This window comes from Ctenocephalides felis, unplaced genomic scaffold (assembly GCF_003426905.1).
Source record: "Ctenocephalides felis isolate EL2017-DRISC unplaced genomic scaffold, ASM342690v1 CF-g0.4_SCAFFOLD_00845, whole genome shotgun sequence".
Classification (NCBI taxonomy): domain Eukaryota; kingdom Metazoa; phylum Arthropoda; class Insecta; order Siphonaptera; family Pulicidae; genus Ctenocephalides; species Ctenocephalides felis.
Window position 1 is genome coordinate 73095527 of NW_020536999.1, and position 25988 is coordinate 73121514.

At 31.0% G+C, this 25988-nt stretch overlaps 1 protein-coding gene across 2 annotated transcripts in view; it reads left to right on the forward strand.

The window, feature by feature from the left end:
* Nucleotides 1-25988, forward strand: part of LOC113364054 — a 50249-nt gene that overhangs the window by 20522 nt on the left and 3739 nt on the right. For both annotated transcript variants that reach the window (XM_026606511.1, XM_026606512.1), the window contains 7 exons: nucleotides 1861-1985; nucleotides 3117-3218; nucleotides 14810-14983; nucleotides 15054-19972; nucleotides 20032-20271; nucleotides 21180-21253; nucleotides 21571-21735. In XM_026606511.1, the coding sequence (XP_026462296.1) occupies nucleotides 1861-1985; nucleotides 3117-3218; nucleotides 14810-14983; nucleotides 15054-19972; nucleotides 20032-20271; nucleotides 21180-21253; nucleotides 21571-21735 (5799 nt within the window). The remainder of the gene's footprint in view (nucleotides 1-1860; nucleotides 1986-3116; nucleotides 3219-14809; nucleotides 14984-15053; nucleotides 19973-20031; nucleotides 20272-21179; nucleotides 21254-21570; nucleotides 21736-25988) is intronic.

Here is a 25988-nt window from a genome sequence, read left to right on the forward strand (position 1 = left end):
AATAGTATATCGGTATATGATTTCTATTCATGCTACAGCAATGTATAGAAATGCAAGTGTACTAAGTTAGTCTGAAAATATTTTAAATAATATCTTGAAGTTTTTTTTTTAAATTAAATAATATATAAAAATATATTGAATAGAATATCTCTACCTATAAAACTCATAATAATTGTTGAACTACTGTACTATTGTGCATAATCCTTAATTAAAACGAAATTTGAAATTTTGCGGCAAAAACCACACATAAGATAACAAAATGCAGACAGCATAAAATTAATATAATTCTGGAATTTAACTAATCACGAAGTTTTCGATAATTATTAAATAAATAATGTTTTTTTTTAATTTTTGTGTGATGTTTGGGAACTCTACACTTTTGTACCAGATTTTGATTTTGCACTTTTCTTATATTGTACTATTGTGTATCATCCTTAATTAAAACGCTTTCGCGGCATTATTAATTGTTTCATGGTAATAACTAAATTATACTCTAATCAAATTAAATTGCCACTAAAATATAAGAAAAGTGCAAAATCAAAATCTGGTACAAAAGTGTAGAGTTCCCAAACATCACACAAAAAGTAAAAAAAAACATTATTTATTTAATAATTATCGAAAACTTCGTGATTAGTTAAATTCCAGAATTATATTAATTTTATGCTGTCTGCATTTTGTTATCTTATTTGTGGTTTTTGCCGCAAAATTTCAAATTTCGTTTTAATTAAGGATTATGCACAATAGTACAGTAGTTCAACAATTATTATGAGTATTTATAGGTAGAGATATTCTATTCAATATATTTTTATATATTATTTAATTTAAAAAAAAAAACTTATTAAAACAATATATTATTTAAAATATTTTCAGACTAACTTAGTACACTTGCATTTCTATACATTGCTGTAGCATGAATAGAAATCATATACCGATATACTATTATTATGTATATTTTTTATCAACCTATTTTTTATTTATTTAGTGATAATTAATAATTAATATTAATTAATAATTATTAATGAATTAATAATTATTAATGAATTAATAGGTAATAATTGATTAATTAATTATTAAAGATGATTAAATAATATAATATACTTGTGCAATACATAAGTAATATATATTTAATTAAATAAAAATATAGTTATTATTATACATATACAATATCTTGTGTTTTATTAGAAATGTTTTAATTTATCACGATGCGCGGCGAGCAATGCTGTTGCTAGTCATTGCGAATGAGAGACGACTTACACGGGTTCTATATGAGCGCGAGCGTGTACTTGCTCAGACTTTTCCTATTTTTGAATGTGTTCTACTACATGAAATAAAACAAAATTATGCACACTAAAAGAAAATTCAATAGCCTTTCTATTGATGATAATTAAAAATTAGTCCAAACAACCGCACTACCGGAAAATTCAAAACAAAAAATTATTTTCACTTTTTCATGCACTAAAAAATAATTAATAAACAATATTTGTTATTAATAATATAGTACACACTGATGTGAATAGAGTCCCGTTATTTGTTTGTCGATATCTTTCATAGTTGCGACAAAAAACGACTTTGAAAAAAGGGGCCACTTTCACACATTTTCAATGATATCTCGGCCAAATGATGAGCTACGGATTTGAAATTTGGTATATCGGATTTTCTCGAAAATACCCATAAAATGGCATCAAAATTATTTAAATACCAGGGTGGGGCCAATTCTGTATGGAAACACGCCCATACCCTTTGACTATCAAATTTTTTTTAGAGTTTAACATAATTCTAAAATCTTACTTATCTTGGTATGTTATTATATTTCTATTGATATAAAATTCATTATTTATTGAGGTATTATAATATATTTAGTTAGACAAAATGTTGCACGAAGAATATTTGAAAGTGATGCGTCTAAAATCTATGTTGAAGAAAAAGGAGCAGTCGTTGATCGATAGAACGAAGGATGAAATAACGTTATTGGAGAATAGAAAAAGGTATTGGACAAAACATTTATTGTAACAGCTAGTGTACTACTAATATATATAATATATATATATATATATATATATATATATAAATTATATAAGTATCATACATTTGCATATAACCAAACAATACAGGTAATTCCCTTATTACATGGTAGTTAAACTCCCAAATAGTAGCGGGTTATATGAATTCGTAGGACTAGTACAAAAATAGGAGTTATATTCCAATAATTCATATTATTTTCTAAAGCTTCAAATAATAATTTTATAATAAACATTATTATATTTATTTAATTTTCTGAAGTAATACACATTCAATGAATTACATAATATTTTTTTGTCATAAGTAATAAGGATGTGCTATCCAACGCGATCGTTTTCTTCTTGGCAAGATATTGTCATCCTTCGAGCATTTTTTTGTACTACCTTCATTTTTATATTATATATTTTATACTTATACCTTATTGTTGCAAAGCGCTGCATAATGCACCTTTATTAAATTTTGTGCTCATTTTATTGAAGAATCTTCTGAAAAATATGACCAACTAATCAGAAAAGCCTAATCCTTTTTTTCGATAGAACAGAGGCGCTCGATGAAAAAATGTCAAATGAGTTGTCTTCGTACAAGTTTCATCACATTTATTGAGCTATTGTACTGCGATTTCACTAATTTTAGAATAGATAAAGATTGCTTTTTGTGCGTTTTACTGTATTTCTTATTTCATTAGGGCTTGTGTGGAAGTACCCTTTTATAAAACCATCTCTGGTGTCAATTATAGAATCTATTAAAGCAAACCCGTGTTATACGGGCGTTACTTGTACTTGTTTCATTTTAATTCATTTTTAACATAACGATACCATTATTGTGTATCATCTTTCTAAATATAATTGTAATGTAATTTCTTCGTTAATTGATATAATTTTGTTCACCACTTTCTTGGTATTTTATTTACTTATAAATTTTCTCTCTTTATATATAAATTAAAACACTGTTTTGTAAAAAATATTTATTACTTTAATGCTGTCCGAACTGATGTTATGACGATTTATGTTTATGGGAACTATGAATTGTTTTGTAAACTAAACTAAGAAAAAATTGTATACATTATGTTTCTTATAACATTTTTTATTGATCCATAGAGAGTTAAAAATGAGTGGTAACGTGAATGAGATTCCATCACTGAAGAAGAAGCAAAGAGGATTGTTACTCAATCTTCAGCAGGAGCGATATGAACTTGACAAGTAAGTTGAAATAATTAGAATAGTTTGAACCAGAAACAGCAAAGGGATATTTTCAAGAACACTCACACATACATACAAACTCACACATACATACAACACTCAGATTTTTAACACACACTTGGTAATTACAGACGTTTCGAGACAATGGTATGCCTCATCTTCAGTGTAATTTCAAAACAGTTACTTATATACTACACATTTTTTAATATTTTATTTAAATTACATTTAATTTTTGAAATTACAAAAAAACACCAACTATCACTTGCAAAGCTTTACACAGTACTAAAACATGTGAAACATACAGAAATATTTTAAACAAATCTTAAGCTTATGATGAAGAGACAGAATATGTATTATTATAATATTACCCAACCTTGTTAATACATATGTCACATCAAATTCAGATAAATGTGAAGCATACAGAAATATTTTAAACAGATATATAAATGTGTGTATATATATATATATATATATATATATATATATATATATATATATATATATTTATTGTTGTGCACCCCTGGGCTGTCAACAAATATGTTGTGGATCCGTTGCCAACAATTATGTTGCGTCACACCAACGATGTCAACAATTAAAATTAGGTTCTTCTGCTGCTAATCATAAACTTTATCACTGTGGAAATATTTAATTAAACATCTGAAGACATTTATTAATTTTTATTTACTTCATTACTTGGTTACACTTAATACACAATTGATATTTTAAAATAAGAGTGATGTGAACTGTTTGGCGTCTAGTCGAGAATGAACACTAGTTCCGTCGTCCTCAGGCTTTTTATAATCTCTGATGATGACGTAACCATCCTTCTAGAAAAAAACGTTAAATGCGTCTTTCATATTGACTGTTATATCAAATTTATAATATTATTTATAATTATTGTAAAGGGGTGAATACCACTACAATATATATTCAATAGATAAGTCCTGGATTTTTTCAATATATTGATTGTTTCTTTTTCGAATAGTAAATCCAATAATAAAAAACAATTTGTTTTTTGAAGATGTTTAATAACGACGTTTCGGAACTAGGTACGTTCCATCATCAGGTTTATTCTGTCAAATACAATGTTTTTTAAAACTATTGATTTACATTAATTAATGATGGTCAATTACAGATTAATTAGAAAAAAAAAATTATAAAGGAATGGATTATGTACCGGTGTAAAGAGTAATAAGAATTAATTAAAAAAGGTTTTATATAAAATTGAGAAGCAAAGATTATTTACCTGTAATAATTTATATATCCATATCACTAATATTTTTTGTTAAGAACACTCGATTTTTTGGAAGATATTTGTAGATGTTACGACTACACAAGACTTAAACACACTGATATAGAGTTCTGTCGGCCAGATGTGAGGGCTGATGTACGGAATTTTAGGCAAAAATGATTTTTTATGGCTCTTGTATTGGTAACATACCAATACGGAATTTTAGGCATGAATGATTTTTTATGGCTCTTGTATTGGTAACATACCAATACGGAATTTTAGGCAAAAATGATTTTTTATGGCTCTTGTATTGGTAACATACCAATACAAGAGCCATAAAAAATCATTTTTCCTAAAATTCCGTACATCATTCCTCACATCTGGCCGACAGAACTCCATATCAGCGTGTTTAAGTCTTGTGTAGTCGTAACATCTACAAATATCTTCCAAAAAAATCGAGTGTTTTTAACAAAAAATATTAGTGATATGGATATATAAATTATTACAGGTAAATAATTTTTGCTTCTCAATTTTATATAAAACCTTTTTTAATTAATTCTTATTACTCTTTACACCGGTACATAATCCATTCCTTTATAATTTTTTTTTCTAATTAATTTGTAATTGACCATCATTAATTAATGTTAATCAATAGTTTTAAAAAACATTGTATTTGACAGAATAAACCTGATGATGGAACGTACCTAGTTCCGAAACGTCGTTATTAAACATCTTCAAAAAACAAATTGTTTTTTATTATTGGATTTACTGTTCGGAAAAGAAACAATCAATATATATATGTATATATATATATATATATATATATATTTATTTATTTATTTATTTATTTAACGCCCAAGGCAATAATACAATATAATTACATTCTAAAGTGTACAAATTATAAACTAAAGATAATATGAGAAAATTTGAGTATTAAGAATTCATATATAGATTTGTATATACGAGTATACATAACACTTAATATATATATATATATATATATATATATATATATATAAACTACAAATATAAAACATTAAATAAAAACTAATAAAATTAAACATTTAATAAAAACTAATAAAATTAAACAGTTAATAAACTATAAATTACCACTTAAGACAGTCTTGAAGGATATTTTTCCTGGCTTGATTTTTTATATTTGACACCGACAGACCAAATATATCAATCACAGGAGCAAATTCATTTATTATTTTCGAAATTCTTTGAATCGTTCAAGAAGTTCAGGCACATCTAAAGCACCTTTCACAATATTTACTCCATAGCAGAAGGTGAGGTATTTTCTTCTAGCATTGAGTGGCGTAATGTTTAGATGGTTGTACATTTGGGACCGACTTATCTGAAGGATAAGTCGGAAGATATTATTCATGTATCGGCGGAATCTAACATGGTTGACAAATTTTTTCTGGACAGATTCAATTCTGTCAATTTGATATTGGTAAATCGGGTCCCAAATTATACACCCATACTCTAAAATTGGTCTAACTAAGGTATCAAATAGTACACTCAGGGTAGCATCATTTTGAAAATCTCCACTGTTTCTGAGCAGACCACCGAGTATACTATTTGCCCTCGACACAATATTGTTCAAGCGACCATCGAATGCTAGTTTTCTATCTATATATACTCCCAAGTCACGAATACCATCCGCCTGCGGAAGTACTTCTTCTGCTATGAAATAACGATGATTAGAGTAGCTTTCACTGCCGCGACAAAATTTAATAACTGCGCATTTACTAACATTCAGTTTAAATTTATTTATTTCACACCATCTAAATAATCGATTTAGGTCTTCCTGGAGCGCACACAAATCACTTTCGTTCCTTATGCGTATTTCGTTCCGTATATTTTAGAGTCATCCGCAAATAAAGAATACTCAGACGAGAAACCATTGCCAATGTCGTTCACAAATATACAAAATAACAACGGTCCAAGATGAGATCCTTGCGGCACTCCTGAAGAGACCGTAAATTCATCTGATATGGAATCAATTGATTTCACCTGTAGTTTTCTGCCTCTCAAATAGGATTCAAACCAATTATATAACCGGCCAGAAATCCCATATTTATTAAGCTTCATCAAGAGCACATCATGATTAACCAAATCGAAGGCTTTACTAAAGTCTGTGTATATAGCGTGTGTTTCCATTCCACATATGTCATGAGATTAGTAGTTGTAGACCTGCCTTTTATAAAACAATGTTGTTGATTAATTAGGGTGCTTCTAAACCAAAATTCTATTCTACTATAAAATTTTTTTTCAAATAATTTGGGTAGAGCTGATTGAATGCAAATTTGTCTGTAGTTACATACATTAGATTTCACACCTGATTTGAACACAGGGACAGCATATGCGTCTTTCCAGACAACTGGAAACACACCCCATTTCAAGGACTTATTGAAGATAAAACTTAAAGGTTCGCACAAGCCCACTGAACATTCTCTTAGTAACAAGTTCGGTATTCCATCTGGCCCAAATCCCATAGAACTGTCCAATGATAGCAATCCTTGGAGCAATTCATCAAAACTGATTTCGATTTTACTCAGGTTAGTGTTGCCATTGGACAGACCATTTAATAGTGCGTCAAATTCATTTGGTAGTAATTTTGATTCCCTATCATATGTGCTCTTGAAAAATGCCGCAAACATGTTACATATATTTTCTACTCCATCTGCCTTTTTGTCAATCCATTCCATAGAAGTAGGAATACCCCTATCAGATCTTTTTTTCATCTTAATGTATTTCCAGAAGTACTGAGGATTGTCTTTTATTTTTTCTTCTGCCCGAAAAGTGAAGTCATTGTAGCACTGAATACTCATCTTCTTACACTCATTTCTTAAGTTGCTGAAAGCTGTATAATCAGTTCCATAACCCTTTTGCTTATAAGTACTGTGAGCGTCTCTCTTTGCCTTCATTTTGCTAATTAAATCTTTGCTAAACCAGCACAGATATCTACTGCACTTCTTGCTTACTTGAGGTACTGTAGTAAATATTCCATCCCAGATAATTCTATAAAAATGAGTAATAATATCATCAATGTTATTCATCTGATACATAGATATCCAGTTCGCTTGCAAGAGAAGGTTATTGAGAGCGCCATAGTCACCCTTCTTGAAGTTGAAGTATTTCACTACTCTAGGTTTAATTGTATCAAAATATTTAATTTCTGTTCCAATTGCAGGATGATACTTGTCCTCCGGTACCAGGTTAAACGACTTCTTAACTAACAGATCACAATTAGTGAAGAAGTCATTTATGACAGCCCAATTAGTGAACAATGTAACTGAGTCACCAAAAAATTCTTCCGTGCCATTGTGGCTCTATCTAGTATCAGGAAGATTGGAGTCACCCATGAATAGAATTTTACAACCTGGATATTTCTTGACTATGTTAATAAGTTCATTAACGTGTTTCTCATAAATACATATATCGCTCAACGGAGGAATATAAACATTTCCAATAATTAATAGATCTGACCCTAACTTAATTTTTACAAATACTTGTTCGATATCTTGGTGGGTAACACTTTTCAGATTTGCCTGGATGTGTTTTTTCACTCCGATGAAAACACCTCCTCCTCGTTGCTTCTGATTAGGTACATTATCTCGATCTCTTCTAAACAATCTAGATGTATTATCTATCACTTCGCCATCAGCAATACTATTATTTAATACATGATTCGGAAATACAAATGATATCCACCCCACTAGACGCTGTTGTTGAATAAAACTCCTTAAGCTTTGTCCGTAATCCTCTTGCATTCTGGTACAATATAGAGATGTTATCTAATTTGTTTCTGAACCTCGATGAGCACTCTGAAAATAATCTTTCTTATCAATAAAAGGCTCACCAAATTTATATCTAATTACCAGATTCTTCTCTCCATTCTCTTCTCTGCTTTGCAGTTCTTTTCGCAGGTTCTTTATTTTTTCCCTTTGATGCAATATTAGGTCATGTGTTAGTTTAACGCTGTCATTATTCAACTTGGATCTCAAAACTATATTTACATCATCTTTTGAGGATAGTGTTATCTTAACTGGGCGAACCTTCCCCTGAGATGGCCTACCAATTCTAGTGATTTTCATGTCACCAGTCTTGATATTACAGTTAACAGGTAGGAGGTGTGTGAAGCTAACGGTGTCCTCCTGTTGCCTTTCAATTCCAGTACTCTTATTTGATTCTGGGATATTGTATCCAATGATACAATTTTCGCGTCGTTTTCGATCGTCAGCTTCACGAAGCTTATCGTTGATACTAAAATCTAATCTGTCCTCTATTTTCAAAACCTTTTTACCCAGTTCTGATAAAACATTGCTATTATTATCACAGACTTTTTTAACATTTTCTATGGTTTTACTAGACTCCTTCAAACTCTTCATATCCCCTTCCAGAGTTTTTACATTTTTTTCAGATCTCTTAATTCCTGCTTAAATGGTTCCAAATGTTTTAAAAACTTCGACTCTAGAAGAGATTCCAGCTGTTGTAGTATAGGTGTCGACACAGTATTACAGTTGTCATTCTCCTGTTCCGAAAAAATTATGCTAACCTCCAAATCACAGCCGCCACAACACCAAGTATTAAGACCGGTTTTTTTAAAGCTATTCAGCGCTATCCAACCCACTACACTTTTTATGATACCACTTTTTACAATTAATACAGCACAAACTACTGACGTTTTCTCTAATTTCTTTAGCACACTTTGCACACTCATGTCTATTTGACGCCATCTTTTTTCTTTATATATAGTTAACTATATAGTTAACTATATAGTTAACTATAATATATAGTTAACTATAATAATTATAGTTATATAATTAACTGTATATAGCCGATTGGCGTATGATAAATAAATAAATATATATATATATTGTTGGACACCGCGTTGATGAACAGAAAAGGGGTGTTGGCGCCGCTATATGCAAATCGGTGTTGTTGCTCTGGACCTTCCGACTTTCCTGAAAACTCACTTGCTGAAAATACTTGAAATTGATAAATGAAAAGACTATTTCAAAAACTTCACTTTATTTCACTTTAAGTACAAGGAACTCGGAGGTATTGGAAGAGAAGTGTTTGCCCGGCGACCGACAGATTAAGACTGATTTATTTCATAATTATTAAAACTAAAATCCTTTGAAACGTAGTGGGGATTTGTCTCGAATATTCTATGCAACGAAAAGGACAAAGTAATGAATTTAGCTGATTAAACAAAATGTTATTCATGCGAACTTGGTGAGAATTGTTAACTCGGCGGAATGTCGATAACAGGATCTTGCTGAGATTTGTCGATGTAGATTTATGATTTCGTGAGAGAATGTGTAATGTCAGCTACTACGCAGTAGTCTGAGAAAAGTTAATATGAACCGTTAATATCAGCTAAAGCTCAAGGGTTCTAAGATTTCAGTCTGGACTTGTTAGGAATCTAATATTATGACAGTGGTTAGCAACTTATAATATCAGGGGTGTACAACACCTCCCTCGCCAATGTAGCGACTCCCGGCGCTACCGTAAAAAAAACTGACACCAAAAGACAAAACAAAAAAAAAAAGATTATTCAATTCAAGAAAAATAAATAGCAAAAATCGCAACAATTCATTAGATTTGACTAAAAAAATATTAAATATCACGAAAAGGAAAAAAAAATTATCAATCCCCAATACGTTTGAACAGTAATCTTAAATATTCTTAAATTAGCTTTTAGATTTAAATTGGAAATAAAAGATGTGAAAGTTCACTATTTCTTTAACTAATATTTCTATAAAATTATAAATTTATTCAAGATATTTTCTAAATTTACCTAAAACTTGAGATAATTACTCATTAGACATTAACTAAATCATTGACTTTTGCAATAAAATCTAAATTAATACTTGAATTTGTTTAGGTAAATTTAAAATTACAATTATTATTTAATTCAAGGAATCATTATCAAAATTATGTTCACTATTTGCATACTACATTAAAAAAATCAATAAAATCAATTGATAATCAATAATCAATAATCAATAATTAATATTCAATAATCAATAGTCAATAATTAATAATTAATAATTAATAATCAATATTCAATCAATCAATAATCGATAACTAACAATTAATCAATAAGTCAAGGAAAGGAAATCAATAATTAATGATTGATTATCAATAATCTATTATGCTATATTTAATAATCATAAATCAACTATTTAAAATTAATAAGAATGTAATAAATTCAAAATTAAAAATTGATAATGATTGAACGTTAGAACATCTGTATTCATTTTCACCAAATAATATGTTGGCAGTAAAACACCGCTGTCACAACGACCAAATAATATGTTGAAAAGAAAAAAAAATGAAAAAATTGGTAATGATTGAACATTAGAACGTCTGTATCATTTGTCTCACAAACTCTGTATGCATCTTTAAATAAAGGCATTGACTTTTTGGATTTGCTTGCATAAGGGTTTTTGTCCGTTAATAATTCTAAATCGTCGTTTTTAAATCTTCCGTATTTTGCGTTATTGTCATAGGATTCCTTTGCGTTGGTTTGTTGATAACGATGTTTGTTTGTAGTTGTGATTACCTCTGGTTCTTCAACTTTTTTGATTGTTTTCTTTGTTTGTAATTCTGAACGTTTGTTTGTAAAATCTGTGTCTGATTGCATTTTGTGCGTTTGTGAAATTTGTGGGTCGTTTAAAATTTTGACTGTCTGTTCTTTTTCGTTATTTGATGTTGTTAAAATTGAAGCGTTTTGGTCAAGCGTTTCTTTGAATTCGTCTTTGTCTTTTACTTGCTGTTTGTCGTTTCTTGGGTCTTGTTCTTTGATTGATTTTGTGCAAAATTTTTTGTTTTCAATTTGTAACAAAACATTTTCGTTTTTGAAATTTAATTCCTTTTGGTTGGTTTTATTTATTAAAAAGGAATTGTAAATTTGTGATTGTAGTTCACGTACTGTAACAGTATCGTTGTCTGATGTTGTTGAAGGTTTTGGGTCTTGGGTTTGGGAATTTGTGGATTCGTCGGAGTTTGACATACTCTGGGTATGTGTGTTGGAGGTTTTTGTTGCATTTTCTGAATGTGTGTGCGAATAGTTACATTTTTGTCTGTGTTCGTTGGTAGGAGTAATAAAAGTTTTTGATGCGTTATAATAGTTTCGATTTGTATTGAAATTTCTTCGATTTGGATTTTTACAATCATAAATTAAATGTCCCGGTTTTTTACAATAATTACAAAATGTTTGATTATCATTATTTGAATTAGCGATATTCCTTTTATTTAAGAAACATTGTGGAGCAATATGCCCACGTTTTTTACAAATGTAACATGTTATATTATTATTTTGATCATTTCTAATATTTGATGAATTTTGACAAGCTTCTTCTCGCAAAGCGAAGTCAATAGCATCTTTGATATCAGAAAATCGGCAACATTTGACTAAAGTTCTTAGAGGTTCTGTTAAGCCATTTTCAAAATTTTCTATACCTACTTGTTCGAATGTAATTTGTGTTGTTGCATAGTCATGTCCTACTCTAATTATGTTCGAATAATGAATTTGTCGTAATATTTCGTCAATTCTGTCTCCAAAACTTTTTACTGTTTCTTTGTATTTTCGTTTTAAATTGTTTAATTCAATTAATAAACTAGCAATTGGTCGTTTAGCAACATATTCTTTAATCAAATAATATTTTAAATCTTCCCACTTATCAAAATTAATAAATTGGATTTTTGCAACAATTTGTGGGTCTAATTTCAATTTTATTACTGTAAGCAATTTTTCCGCTTCTGATGGATTCAGATCCACCGACAATGCATCACAAGCAGTAATAAATGAATGAAGCATTGAAGGTTCCCCATTGAAATTCGGGATTAAAGCAATGGCGGTTTGAATATTTAATTTTCTTTCGCGTGAAATATCAGTTGGTTCATTCATTTTTTGAAAAGATGTGAAAAACTATTAAAACAGAAGCGCAAAAATATACAAAAATATATTAAAAATTAGCTTACTGACAATGAGTTGTAATCCTTTTTTAATTGAATATCCTTTTGGTTCACTTAAATTACACAATATGCACTTAAACTTTTATAACACATGAACAATGATTTTGTATCACTTTTTGATTACACTTTGATTTCATTTTTCACTTTAGATTTTTCACTTAAAAAATAATATTTGAACTTATCTATTCTTGTTTCTTGATATGAAATATCTCCTTTTCTCCTGGTCTCTCGTTGAAAATTTCTTGTTTTTTGATTCTTGATTTTCTTGTTTCTCCTTGATACGATCCATGAAAATTTTACTTCGGGTTTTGATTTATTTTATCACTTCGGGTCTTGATTTATTTTTTTACTTCGTGTCCTGATTCATTTTATTACTTCGGGTCTTGATTTATTTTATTACTTCGGGTCTTGATTTATTTTATACTTCGGGTCTTGAATTATTTTATACTTCGGGTCTTGAATTATTTTATACTTCGGGTCTTGAATTATTTTATACTTCGGGTCTTGAATTATTTTATACTTCGGGTCTTGAATTATTTTATACTTCGGGTCTTGAATTATTTTATACTTCGGGTCTTGAATTATTTTATACTTCGGGTCTTGAATTATTTTATACTTCGGGTCTTGAATTATTTTATACTTCGGGTCTTGAATTATTTTATACTTCGGGTCTTGAATTATTTTATACTTCGGGTCTTGAATTATTTTATACTTCGGGTCTTGAATTATTTTATACTTCGGGTCTTGAATTATTTTATACTTCGGGTCTTGAATTATTTTATACTTCGGGTCTTGAATTATTTAATACTTCGGGTCTTGAATTATTTTATACTTCGGGTCTTGAATTATTCAATATTTTGAGTCTTCTGTTTTCTGATCATCAACTACGTCCACTTTTGGCAAGGCTATCCTCGGAGGCAAAGTTTTCCAAATCACGATGTACTGCCTATTTTAAAGTAGCACCCTTATATTTTTCTTTTGTCACTCTTGGCAGTTATTTTTCAAACGCCGTTCTTTCAAGCTCACAAAAAAAAATTTTGAATGTTACTTCATCAGTCAAACACCGCTGTCACCAAATAATATGTTGGGCACCGCGTTGATGAACAGAAAGGGCTGTTGGCGCCGCTATATGCAAATCGATGTTGTTGCTCTGGACCTTCCGACTTTCCTGAAAACTCACTTGCTGAAAATACTTGAGATTGATAAATGAAAAGACTATTTCAAAAACTTCACTTTATTTCACTTTAAGTACAAGGAACTCGGAGGTATTGGAAGAGAAGTGTTTGCCCGGCGACCGACAGATTAAGACTGATTTATTTCATAATTATTAAAACTAAAATCCTTTGAAACGTAGTGGGGATTTGTCTCGAATATTCTATGCAACGAAAAGGACAAAGTAATGAATTTAGCTGATTAAACAAAATGTTATTCATGCGAACTTGGTGAGAATTGTTAACTCGGCGGAATGTCGATAATAGGATCTTGCTGAGATTTGTCGATGTAGATTTATGATTTCGTGAGAGAATGTGTAATGTCAGCTACTACGCAGTAGTCTGAGAAAAGTTAATATGAACCGTTAATATCAGCTAAAGCTCAAGGGTTCTAAGATTTCAGTCTGGACTTGTTAGGAATCTAATATTATGACAGTGGTTAGCAACTTATAATATCAGGGGTGTACAACATATATATATATATATATATATATATATATATATATATTAAATGGTAGAGATATATGTATATATATATAATAAGGCGGATCGATTTAAATGCCGCTTAGGCACATATGATTTTCGGGTACTAAAGATCAAAATAAGATTCTTTGCTGAAGAAACCATACCTCTAAAATGAATTCTGATGTCCCGTGCATTGACGCAAAAATAAGGGTTGAATTTGAAAAATTCCGTTTTGGGCCATTTAGAGTGCCTTAATCGCGTCCACATGTATGACCGACCCCCACAAACTTCGAAAGGCCGATCCACCCATGCCTATCGTTCAACCCCTGGGACCACCTCTTAGAGGTTATTTTTTTAAAACCTGTTTACACATTTATCGGTACAGTTTTTTTTATCAAATCCAAATTGAGTTCACTGAACAGTAGAGTTCTCTCATATTCCACTTTCTGGCAATACTTTGCCATTTATCGATACTATGGTAGTTTATCATAAATTCAATAGAGTTTCTGTAGAGTTTCTTTATTTATTTGTATATTTTTCAGATTGTTCATTGTTAGATATTCTAATCTCTTTATCAACTATCGATTCATTTTGTCAATAGAGTTTATCTTTCATTCACTCTCTGCAGAACTTTTCATTTATTATTTTACTGGTTACTTTTATTGTTACATATTTATTTGTTTCTCTAGGATGAAAAAGCGCTATAAACAAAGTTACAATGAACGGAAGCAAATCATAAAAAACAATCGTAAACTTTTTGGAAAGTTCGATGCCATTCGGGACAATGACATAAATATAACGAAAAGAAATGAAAACTGTGCAGACGAACAACTAGATTTCAGAAAATCTGATGATTTTAGCGCGTAAGTTTCATTTAAGTTCTGAATTATTATGATTTTTTTAAATTTAATATATGTGTACCCAATTCTCTAGCATGTTGTCCAAACGTGAAAAAGAACTACAACGTAGACGATCACACGTTGAAGCCCTTCTTCTGTGGTCCAGAAGACTGGACGAGCGAGAAAAGGAAATTTCAGAAATAGAAAGTCGTCTGCAGTTGGCCAGAAATCAGAAGCCAAGAGAGAATATTCCAAATAGGAGCTCGAGAAATTTGGCAGAAGAATTCTACAATGAGAGACCAGTTATTCCAAATCACAATCAGAAATATTTACAGGAAGAGGATTATAGTTCAATAAACGATGCAAGCTTTGTGTACAGGAATCAGCAGTTTAGTCAGGATAGACGATTGTTTGATGAAACAAAACATCAAAATTTTGTTTTGGAAAATATCAAGCACGATGAATATAAAAATAATGCCCTAGACAAGTCAAAGGGACTGCTGGATACTATAGTGTATGAACGTCCAAAATATTTTGTTGACAACATACATGAACAAAGATCAACCAACGTTTCACAAACATCCTCTAAGTTCTATGTCGATACCACAAATCGAAAAGCATACTTAGACCTCAGTGCCCAAAAATTTGGCAATGAAAATTTCAGACACATTGGCTCATTGCAAGATAAACCAAATCGTGTCAACAACACTGTTGCAAACAAGGATATCCCAAATTTACAAAGAAAATTTGGGGACAATCCTAATGTAATCGAAGCACATGATGGTCCAATTTATGAAACCATCCAACAACTTAAAATTGAAGATGAGAAGTTATCTAAAGATGCAAAATCATACAATTTGGATCGATCAGCGATGGAAACAGTTCATGTTAATTCCAAAATATCTCATTTTGTTCAAACCGGTGGAGAAAATGTTGCAAAACCCAGAACTGATAAAAGTGTACAGACGAGCAAATCTAAAAGGGTGAAAGGCAGTGATTTAAATCGTCTTTGGAAACATATTACAGGTTCTAAGAAAAAACTCTACTCGGACTCCCAAGTTTATAAAATGTCCAAAAGGGACTTAGAAAATTTTTATGAAGATGCTAAGAAAGAAGCAATGATGCAGTTTTCTGAAAACGATGATACTGTTTTAAGTGTTTTCCATAATTCCTTAAGCGATGAAAATTATGATCAGAATGTTCAAACGATTACGTATGATAGCCATGGTCACCAGGAACAACCTAAAGTGTTTACAAATGTTGAACAAATTTTGTCAGGACAAAATATAGTCGAAAAGACTTTAGCAAACTTTGGACGAAACGACAATATTATCTCAGAACACATCATAACTAAATTTGATGACTTATCCAAGAACAGGAAAAAGTGGTCCATAGATCCAGACAAAAAGATTTTTAGTGATGCAAGTTCCAGTAAAAATAATATTTCCACTAGTCAGAATTTGTCAAAATCTATGCAATCTGATCGCAATTTGAAAGAACAACAGTCGACGGAGAGTGTCACCGAGGAAATTGTGTACAGCACGAATTTTGAGAGTGAAAGCCAAGTTCTTACTGTTGAAAGTCTGAACCAAATAGTAACTAAGATTCATGACGAGATAGAATTTTCAAACGTTGCTAGTCAATCTAATAAAGTCACCAGTGAAAATATTGATGAGAACTCCCTAAACATTGTTGAAGATTTAATAGACATGTCAGATAGCAAACATTTACAACCATCTGATGATAACAAGGCGAGTTCATCAATAAACGATAATATTTATATAGATAGTAAAAATCAGGAAGTGTCAACAAAAACAGCATCATCCAAAGACTATCCGCAAACTTTATCAAAAGCATCATCGCCATCTCGCGTCTTAACAGTCATTCCTGAATCCATTAATGGTTTGTCAAAATCACATAATTTATCAGATGAATCCAGAAGAATTGTTAAATCCGGAGAATCGGGTACTGAAAATTTGCAGTTGACTCATGAGAATGCTTTATTTGAAAATACATCAAATAATTTGGTGTCTGAAGCTGTATTGAACGAATTGAACTTCCAAAATTTAGTTTCTGAAAAATCACAAATTGAATCAGAGACTTTGAAAATATCTTGTTCCAAAGAACGAAGTGAATCTAAAACTAGAAGTTTGATTTCTAAAGTTTTTCCACCTTCACACAGTCAAGTTCAATCTAGTGCAACATTATCAGAAATTAGAGAAAATGTTGTCTCAAAGCAACAGATTGATTCTAAAAGTTCCAATATATATACTGAAGATGTTTCCAATAGTAAAAATAGTCAAAGTGGGAGTGATTGTGAAAAAAGGATGTTTAGAGCGTCCAAAATTGGAAATTCTATGAGTGATAATTCACCAACATATTCAAGTAATAAAGGAAATCTTGATAATTTTGAAAAAGAATCAGAAAAAGTGATATCTGAGCATTTAAACAACGAAATTTCTAAAAGCAGAAGTTCCACCAGCGACCACATACCAATGTCTCAAAGTATCAAGACTGATAATTTCAGCAAAGATTCAAGAAAAATGGTATCAAAACACGGTATGGCTGAAGATAACTTGTCCAGTGATAATGTAACCATGCCTCGAACTACCGATCATGATAATTTTAGCAAAGAATCAGGGAAAGTGATATCCGAGCATCTAAATAATCAAATATCCATAACTAGAAGTTCCACGACTGATCATTTACCTGTGTCTCAAGATATACAGACAGATCCTGATAATTTTACAAAAAATAAATCAGGCAGGACAGTTTCAGAGCAGTTGGAGTCTGACAGTCATTTGCTCAGTGATAATGGAATCACATCTCGAACAAATGATTGTGACGATTATAGCAAAGAATCCATAAAAGTGATTTCAGAGCAAATATGTGCATCTACTAGCAATAAAGTGTCAAAAACTACAAGCTCCAACACTGATCATTTACCAGAATCTGATAATTTCAGTAAAAAATGTTTTAAAATGGGACTAGAGAAGTTAGTTTCCAGTGAACTCAACTCTAATTTAGAATCCAATGCTTCTGCAGAATCAAAATGTAAAAATAAAGAAAGTAGTATTCTTAGTAATTCTATGTCTGGTTCAATTTCGGAACAAATTAGCTTATCACAGCATGTGAGTAAAAATAAAACCAACAATTCCTTCTCAAAAAATGACCAATCTGATAAAAGTTTTGGAATTAAAAATTCCGATGTTAAAATTATTAGTGTGTCAAGTATTGATATGAGGAGTAAATTAGATAGTCAGAGATCTGGTAAATCTCTTCGTGAAACTTTAAAGAGTTACTCTCCAGAAAAACAGAAAACTTCTTCAAGATCAGAAGCAGTTTGCGACAATTTGGCAACTGCCACTTTGTGTAACCAAAATGAAGACTACAAAAATTATTCTCAAAAGCAACAAATAGTTTACTATTTCACTGGCCAAGAAATGGATAGTAAATCTAACCCTTTAAACTCTAAAAGCCCAACTAAATCTGAATCCATCCAAACATCACCAGAAAAACAGACATCGTCAAGTGATAATTTAGCAAATATGCCTCAAGAAGTCACATTACAAAAACTTAATGATATCTTGTTATCCGATTATGCCAACTCTGTTTCCAGCCAATATTCTATCAGCGTGGATAAAGTCTATGAGGAAAACGAGGATTATATCAAGTCACAAGATTCTAATGGCTCTATATTAGACACTACAATAACTGATCACATGATGGATGAAAATGAGGAGCCTATGTCTAATGTTTACGATAGCAAGGAATCTACAAATGGGGATGGAACTGTTGGTACTTGTACTCTTGCTAAGGCAAAGGAAAGAAGTATTGATGATGATTTTGTGGGAAAAAATTCCTGTGGTTCTCCAGCTAGATCTTTAAGAACAGATATTACATTCCCTAATTATGAGATGTTGTTTTTAAGAGATGTGACTAAAAAGTATGCACGAAGTTTAGATGACGACTTGCATAAAATATCAAAATTGACAGAAGAAGAGTTAGAACTAGAAATTGCTCAAGATCTTATCATCTACAAGCAGCTGGAAGCTAAATATTTGACGCCATGTTGGAATGCTCTTAATGGAGTCTTGGATGAAAAATATGAAAATGATTTGGAAAAGAGTCTATTGAAAATTGATACTGGTCTAAAATCTTTAAACAATACCTTCGAAAAAGTTCCCATATTAGACAAACTCACTGACACATCTCATAATTATCCTTCAGACTTTGACAGCAATGTCTACACGTCCAGCGAATCTGAGAAGAAGTCTAACCAAAGTTCATACTGCGGCACTAATGAAAAGATCAGGAGTGCCAGTAGTAAACCTGTGGAACAACCTAGTATGAGAAAGGAAATAATAACTGAAAGTGAATCTGATCGACATCCTAGTCAGAGCTCTTCACAACGCAGTCCACCAAGAAGGATTTATCAAGAAGATCAATTTACAGAACCGAATGTCAAAAATGTGGCTAAAGAAAACAAACCTACGAAAGAATTGTACTCTGACCAATATACACATGAACCTGAAAAGCTGGTTAGAGTATTTCCTAGAGATCTATTTACCGATACACTTTTAGATCAGTCTTACCAAAGCATCATTGACGCTCAAAACCTATCACCTAGAGGAAAAAATCACAAACCTTTTACATTCAACAATGTAGATCACCAAAATCTCTCACCTAGATTACCCGCAGATAACGTACATGCCGAATACGTATGTGCTCGTGTCAAAAATCTGATATCTTTGCATTTGGAACCGACGATTTTTGAAACACCAAGTGAAGATGTAAAGTTTTCTGAAAACTCTATGAACTTAGAAAAGGCTTTAAATGAATCTGGCGGGTATCAGAAGATTGAGGACGAATCTGGTTTAAATTTACTAGACGACACCACAGGTGTGGATAATGAAGTACCTGAGGAGATATTCTGGTACGAGGACGAAAACGATGGAAGTTTCAAGGAAAATGAGTACAAAGGCGATGCTACGTTTGATTTTGGAAACAAAGGTAATAACATCTAAATTTGTTATTCTACAGTCGCCCCCACCATCTTCTTTCTATTTTAGCTACTTCAATTGGAGAAATAAGCCCACCTAGAAAATCCTTTATCAATGATGATGAGAATGTGTCAGGAAATCGTTCTAGTGAGGTTAGAGAACGCGTGAGGCAGATCATGGAGACTAGGAATAGTCCATGCCGTACACAAGTTGGTCATAGTGATAGCCACGTTGGTTCACCCAGGTTGCAGGATTTGTGGATCACCACCAATGAGAATTTAACACCTAGTCCAGGGAATAGCCCACCAGGTAAGGGAATGATGCGGAATATTATGTAAGACTTTAATGATATCAACTCTAGCAGACACGAAAACCGTATTTAGATTATCTTTAATTTCTCAGATAAATTATAGTAATCGCAAAGTGAACCAAAATGAAATTTTTGCATATCTACCTGACTAAGGTATCTAGTATCTATGTGTGTATGTTTGGATACAATTTTTTGTCCACGATTTCGGGAGCACAGACCAACCGAATTAAATGATTCTAAAATCATTCGAGATATTGGTCTTTGGCAAAGGCAGGCCCAGCTGTTTCGGAGATGTGAAGCACCAAGAGCAAAAAAATTGCAGTTTTTGAAAGAACAGAGCATCTGATTGGAATAATTTAAAAAAAATATTTGCTTTTTATTGATGGGTAGACGAACAAATTATTTTTTGGCGGAGGCAAGTCCACCCGTTTCTGAGATACAGAGTCAAATGTGCTAAGAATATTAGTTATTGAGAGAACGGAGCATCCGATTAGAAAAAAACATAGTTAGTGTAAAAAAATATTGATTTTGGCACCACTAATTTATTTTTCATACATTTTAGATCCGATCCATCAAAATCTTTTATGTTTTTATTATTGCTTAAAGAAATAAATAGTATATCTTAGTAACTTTCCGACAGTGAAGAACATGATTTTGCTAGAAAATCTGATTTGCTAATTTTATGTTTTCTCAACATGGTTTTGAATCGTTTGATGCCGAATCTTTTTGCAAAAACAGCTGTATCGATTTCAAAGTTTTAAAAGTCATTTGTTGAAACTTGCGTAGATTAGATCAAGCAACTTCATTGCAAATCACATTAGAAGTTTTACTCCCATAAAAGTATTATTTTTTATATAAAACAATATTCATAATAATAAGTTTTGAAACAATCATGATCTATTTTTAGTGTCACCCGTCATAAGTCAATTGAGCTCGGAAGCTGAAGAACTTCGAAGAAAACAGCTGGAAATTGAATTGGAGGTATGTCCAAAATAAATACATTATTTGAATATAATGATAGCTAATATTCAACTACTATGGATATTGTATTTACAATTATTGTAAATGACTATATGATCTGTTACTTATTTCGTTTAAATTTGTGGTACATATTAATATTATTATACCAACGTTTTAAAAATTTAAAAAATCCAAAATAATATATAAAATTAATTAAATTAATTGAATTAAATTCATAGATTTTTTTACTACTTATCTTATAATTCTTTATAATGATATTTAACTAATATATTTTTACCATTACTCGTTATATTAAAATTTTTACTTCTCTTTTCAAGATAAAGCGACTGCAGCAACAAAGTGAAATACAGTTGGAGTTTTATGTAAGGGAAATTCCAAATAAGCCTCCACCTCCCTATACACCTCCTCTGAAGACAACAACTAGTCAGCAACCAGAGAGCAACCAGGTAAACACGCTGGTGGAAGAAGACAGTGCATCTTGTGTAAGTAAATAGATTCTAATAGCATTTCAAAAATTAGGGTTTGGTTTAAATAGGCTGTTTAAACATACTTGTACAGGACAGGTTGTGAGAATGTTTATTTTATACTTTGTTAAACCATTAATAAACCTTTATTAGTTCGGGATTCGCCGTGCGTGTTTGTGCAAAGGGGACGAAACTTAACAGACGCACTCTATCGCAAAACATAAAGGTGCGGCCTCACCTAACGAACGAACATGACGAATAATATGCGCAGACATGTTCGTTTCTTAGGTGAGAAACGTACCTTAATAGATTGTAATGCAAAATTTAGATTGAAATACTCGATTAATTTTTATTTCAAACTTTGCGCCATTAATTTGAATGCAAATTACAGCGCCATCGTGCCTGAGCGTAGTACCTTTTAACTAGCACTCTGAATCATGAATATATCATATTCCAATTTTGTTTAGGCAAACAAATATCTTTCAGGACACCTTTTTTGTTTTGCAGAGATTTTGACATTTATTTGTTAATGGATTTCTGTTATGGAGAAAACAAAATATTAAGAGTAATTATGACAAGTAGATAATAACAGAGTATCTAATATAGAGATTTAATTTAATCAAGATATCTAGCATTTTTGCATACAATGAAATTTAAGTTGAACATAATGATTAAAATAATATTGAATGCGATTAATGTGATTTTGAACAATTTATTTGTGAGACTTAAGGTAAGCGTTGATTTAACTAGGATAATATTAACAAGCTGTAAGTTTAAGAATAAACTAGTGGGGCGCATGGCTTCGTGCCTTATGGCAAATTGCTGGAACTTTCCGTACCGTAACTAAACATTCGAGGAATGAAAATAATCAATAATTGATTTGAAGATTTTGAAATAGATTATATATTATAAACACATAATGTAAATTTGTGTAAAGTGCTTTTTAAATTGGGCAATGAGCGTATTTTATAAACAACTCATGTGTACGTTTACAAAAGTCCATTTTTTATTTCCGAAATATTCTCAAGTTTTTGTTAGAAATCATTTTTGTTTTAATTTTTCAACATTTAGTTTTTTCTTTTGAAAATAATGAAAAAATTCCAAAAATTTAATTTTTTGAAAATTTTGATTTTTTTTTTAATTTTCAAAATTACCTACTAAATTTTCTGTAAATGCATTTTTTGCACACCATCTACTCAAGCAAAAAATTAATCTAAACGGTTTGATAATCCGTTTTCTCAAAAACTGCTTAACCGTTTTTACACCCTTTGCGCTCCATACCTCCAAAATGGCAAAATTGCCTTTTGCAAAAACGCCTCGCGATCAAGTACGAAACGAATGATTTTTTAATCATACAAATCGATTATTATAATACGACATATAAATAAAGTTCAAAATTAAAAATCTTGGTACGAAACCCAAAAAAAATTTACACAAAATGTGTACACAATATTAAAATCTCTATAATATATCTGATAATTTGATGTACATATGTCCAATAAACATTTTTGACCGTTATGTGACATTTTTTTAACTTATTTTTATTAAGAGTCCATATCCGCTAGACCTGCCTTCCCAAAAATTTTACCAGCTGTTCATTTCGTCAAGCAAAATGTTTTTTGAATTATTAAAATTGGACGCTCCGTTCTTTGGGGCACTTTTTGGCCCGAATTTTTGGAACGGCTAGACCTGCTTTCGCCAAAAACTAATCAGCACGTCTTCTTATCAATACGAATCAAATGTTTTTTGAATTATTCAAATCGGTTGATCGGTGTTCCCGAAATCGTCGACGAAAATTTGTATCCGCAAGCACACACACGCACACACACACATACATCCATTGTTTCTAAGGTATGCCAAAATATTCAGAAACCTTTGAAACGCAAATTAAAAATAAAACTTTTCATTTTCGATTTTTGTGCGGGTAAGTTATAGTAATGGGCCGAAAATCGAAAATAATTTTTTTTCTATATCTCCAAGTTTGAACATTTTGGCATAAAATGGATGTTTGTGTGTTTTGTGTGTCCGCATTTTTTAGTTCACGTTTTCGGGCGCACGGATCAACCGATTTGAATGGTTAAAAAAACATTCGATACCTTTTGATAAGAATATATGCTAATTATTTTTTGGTAAATGTAGGTTCAGACGTTACGGCGATACGGAGCTAAAAGTGTAGAAAATAGAAATAGTGCAGTGAACGGAGCGTTTAGGGTCTGAATTTTTTTACTGTGCTCCGAATTGAATGAAATTTTGGAATTAGGTTCATCTTACCCTCAAGTTTAAAAGTGAAAACAATTCGGGTTGCGGTATCACCCCCCGGGGGGATGACCCCCCTTCTAAATTGTGTAATTACATTTTTTCAAAATAACGCCGGAAAACGATAAAAGAACTAATTATAAGAAAAAAATGTCTTCTATAGTTTTTCAAAAAAACTAATACTTTTCAAGTTACTGGCCACTAAAGATTCATATATTTTAGGCGTTTTTCTTCGTTTTTTTGCAAATATCTCCTAAAATATACCTTCTAACGAAAATCTTGTAATGAACAAAATAATGTCAATAAAATCTTAATAAATCGGTATTACATAAAGTGTTCTAGGAAAAATATTAAGCAAGGTTTGAAAGAGCGAAGTCGTTTTTTATTTCGTTCAAGATTTAATTGTTGTATTTAAAGCCATCTAGTGTCGAGGTTTTACATTTTATGCATTTCGGTGAAATTGGGTTTTATAGTGCTCAACATAAGCTTTAAAATGAGTACTGTTACAAGTTTTTTGCGTGTAAAATGAGTGAGCTATCATGCAAATAAGAAGCATATACAAAGTTTTTTTCTTTTAAATCATATGGTTTAATGAGCGCCATTTCCACCAGAATTAAAGTAATTCACATTCCATCTAGCATTCACTTCATTATAGAAATCTTGATGGATTCCAGCAGATTCACTACTTTAGTACAAACTATTTTCGAAAAACTCACGCTTTTATAAAAACTTTTTTTTCCAATTTTTTTAAAAATCGAAATTATTTTTATTATTTCTCAAAAAGAATAAAAGATACGTATAAAAGCATATAGATCAAAATCAAAAAGATCTTTCTGGCTTATTATTATTTTTTATTATTTTTCTTTCACACAAAAATTGACAGAGTTATGAATGTTTAAAGACTGCGCGGCCGCGCAAATTGAAAAAGAAAGTTTTTATAAAATCGTGAGTTTTCTGAAAATAGTTTGTACTAAAGTAGTGAATCTGCTAGAATCTATCAAGATGTCTATAATGAAGTGAATTCTAGATGGAATGTGAATTACTTTAATTCTGGTGGAAATGGCGCTCATTAAACCATATGATTTAAAAGAAAAAAACTTTGTATATGCTTCTTATTTGCATGATAGCTCACTCATTTTACACGCAAAAAACTTGTAACAGCACTCATTTTAAAGCTTATGTTGAGCACTATAAAACCCAATTTCACCGAAATGCATAAAATGTAAAACCTCGACACTAGATGGCTTTAAATACAACAATTAAATCTTGAACGAAATAAATAACGACTTCGCTCTTCCAAACCTTGCTTAATATTTTTCCTAGAATACTTTATGTAATACCGATTTATTAAGATTTTTATTGACATTATTTTGTTCATTACAAGATTTTCGTTAGAAGGTATATTTTAGGAGATATTTGCAAAAAAACGAAGAAAAACGCCAAAAATATATGAATCTTTAGAGGCCAGTAACTTGAAAAGTATTCGTTTTTTTGAAAAACTATAGAAGACATTTTTTTCTTATAATTAGTTCTTTTACCGATTTTCGACGTTATTTTGAAAAAATGTAATTACACAATTTAGAAGGGGGTCATTCCCCCGGGGGGTGATAGCGCAACCCGAATTGTTTTCACTTTTGAACTTGAGGGTAAGATGAACCTAATTCCAAAATATCATTCAATTCGGAGCACAGTAAAAAAATTCAGAGGTTATACCCTTTTTTCCTCTCCGTTTACTGCACTAAAAGCGAGTTTTTGAGAGAACGTAGTATACGATTTGAATGATCCAAAAAACATTCAATTTGTAATGATTGGGTGAAGTGGTGATTAGTTCTTGGTAAACGCAGATCCAGCCATGTTGAAGATACAGAGCAACTGTACAAAAAATGGCATTTTTTGAGAGAACTAAGCATTTGATTTGAACGATTCAAAAAACTTTCTGCTTGTGTTGACAAAAAAAAATGCTTTTGATTTTTTTTGTTTTCATTTTTTTATTTATTTATGTTTTATATATTTTT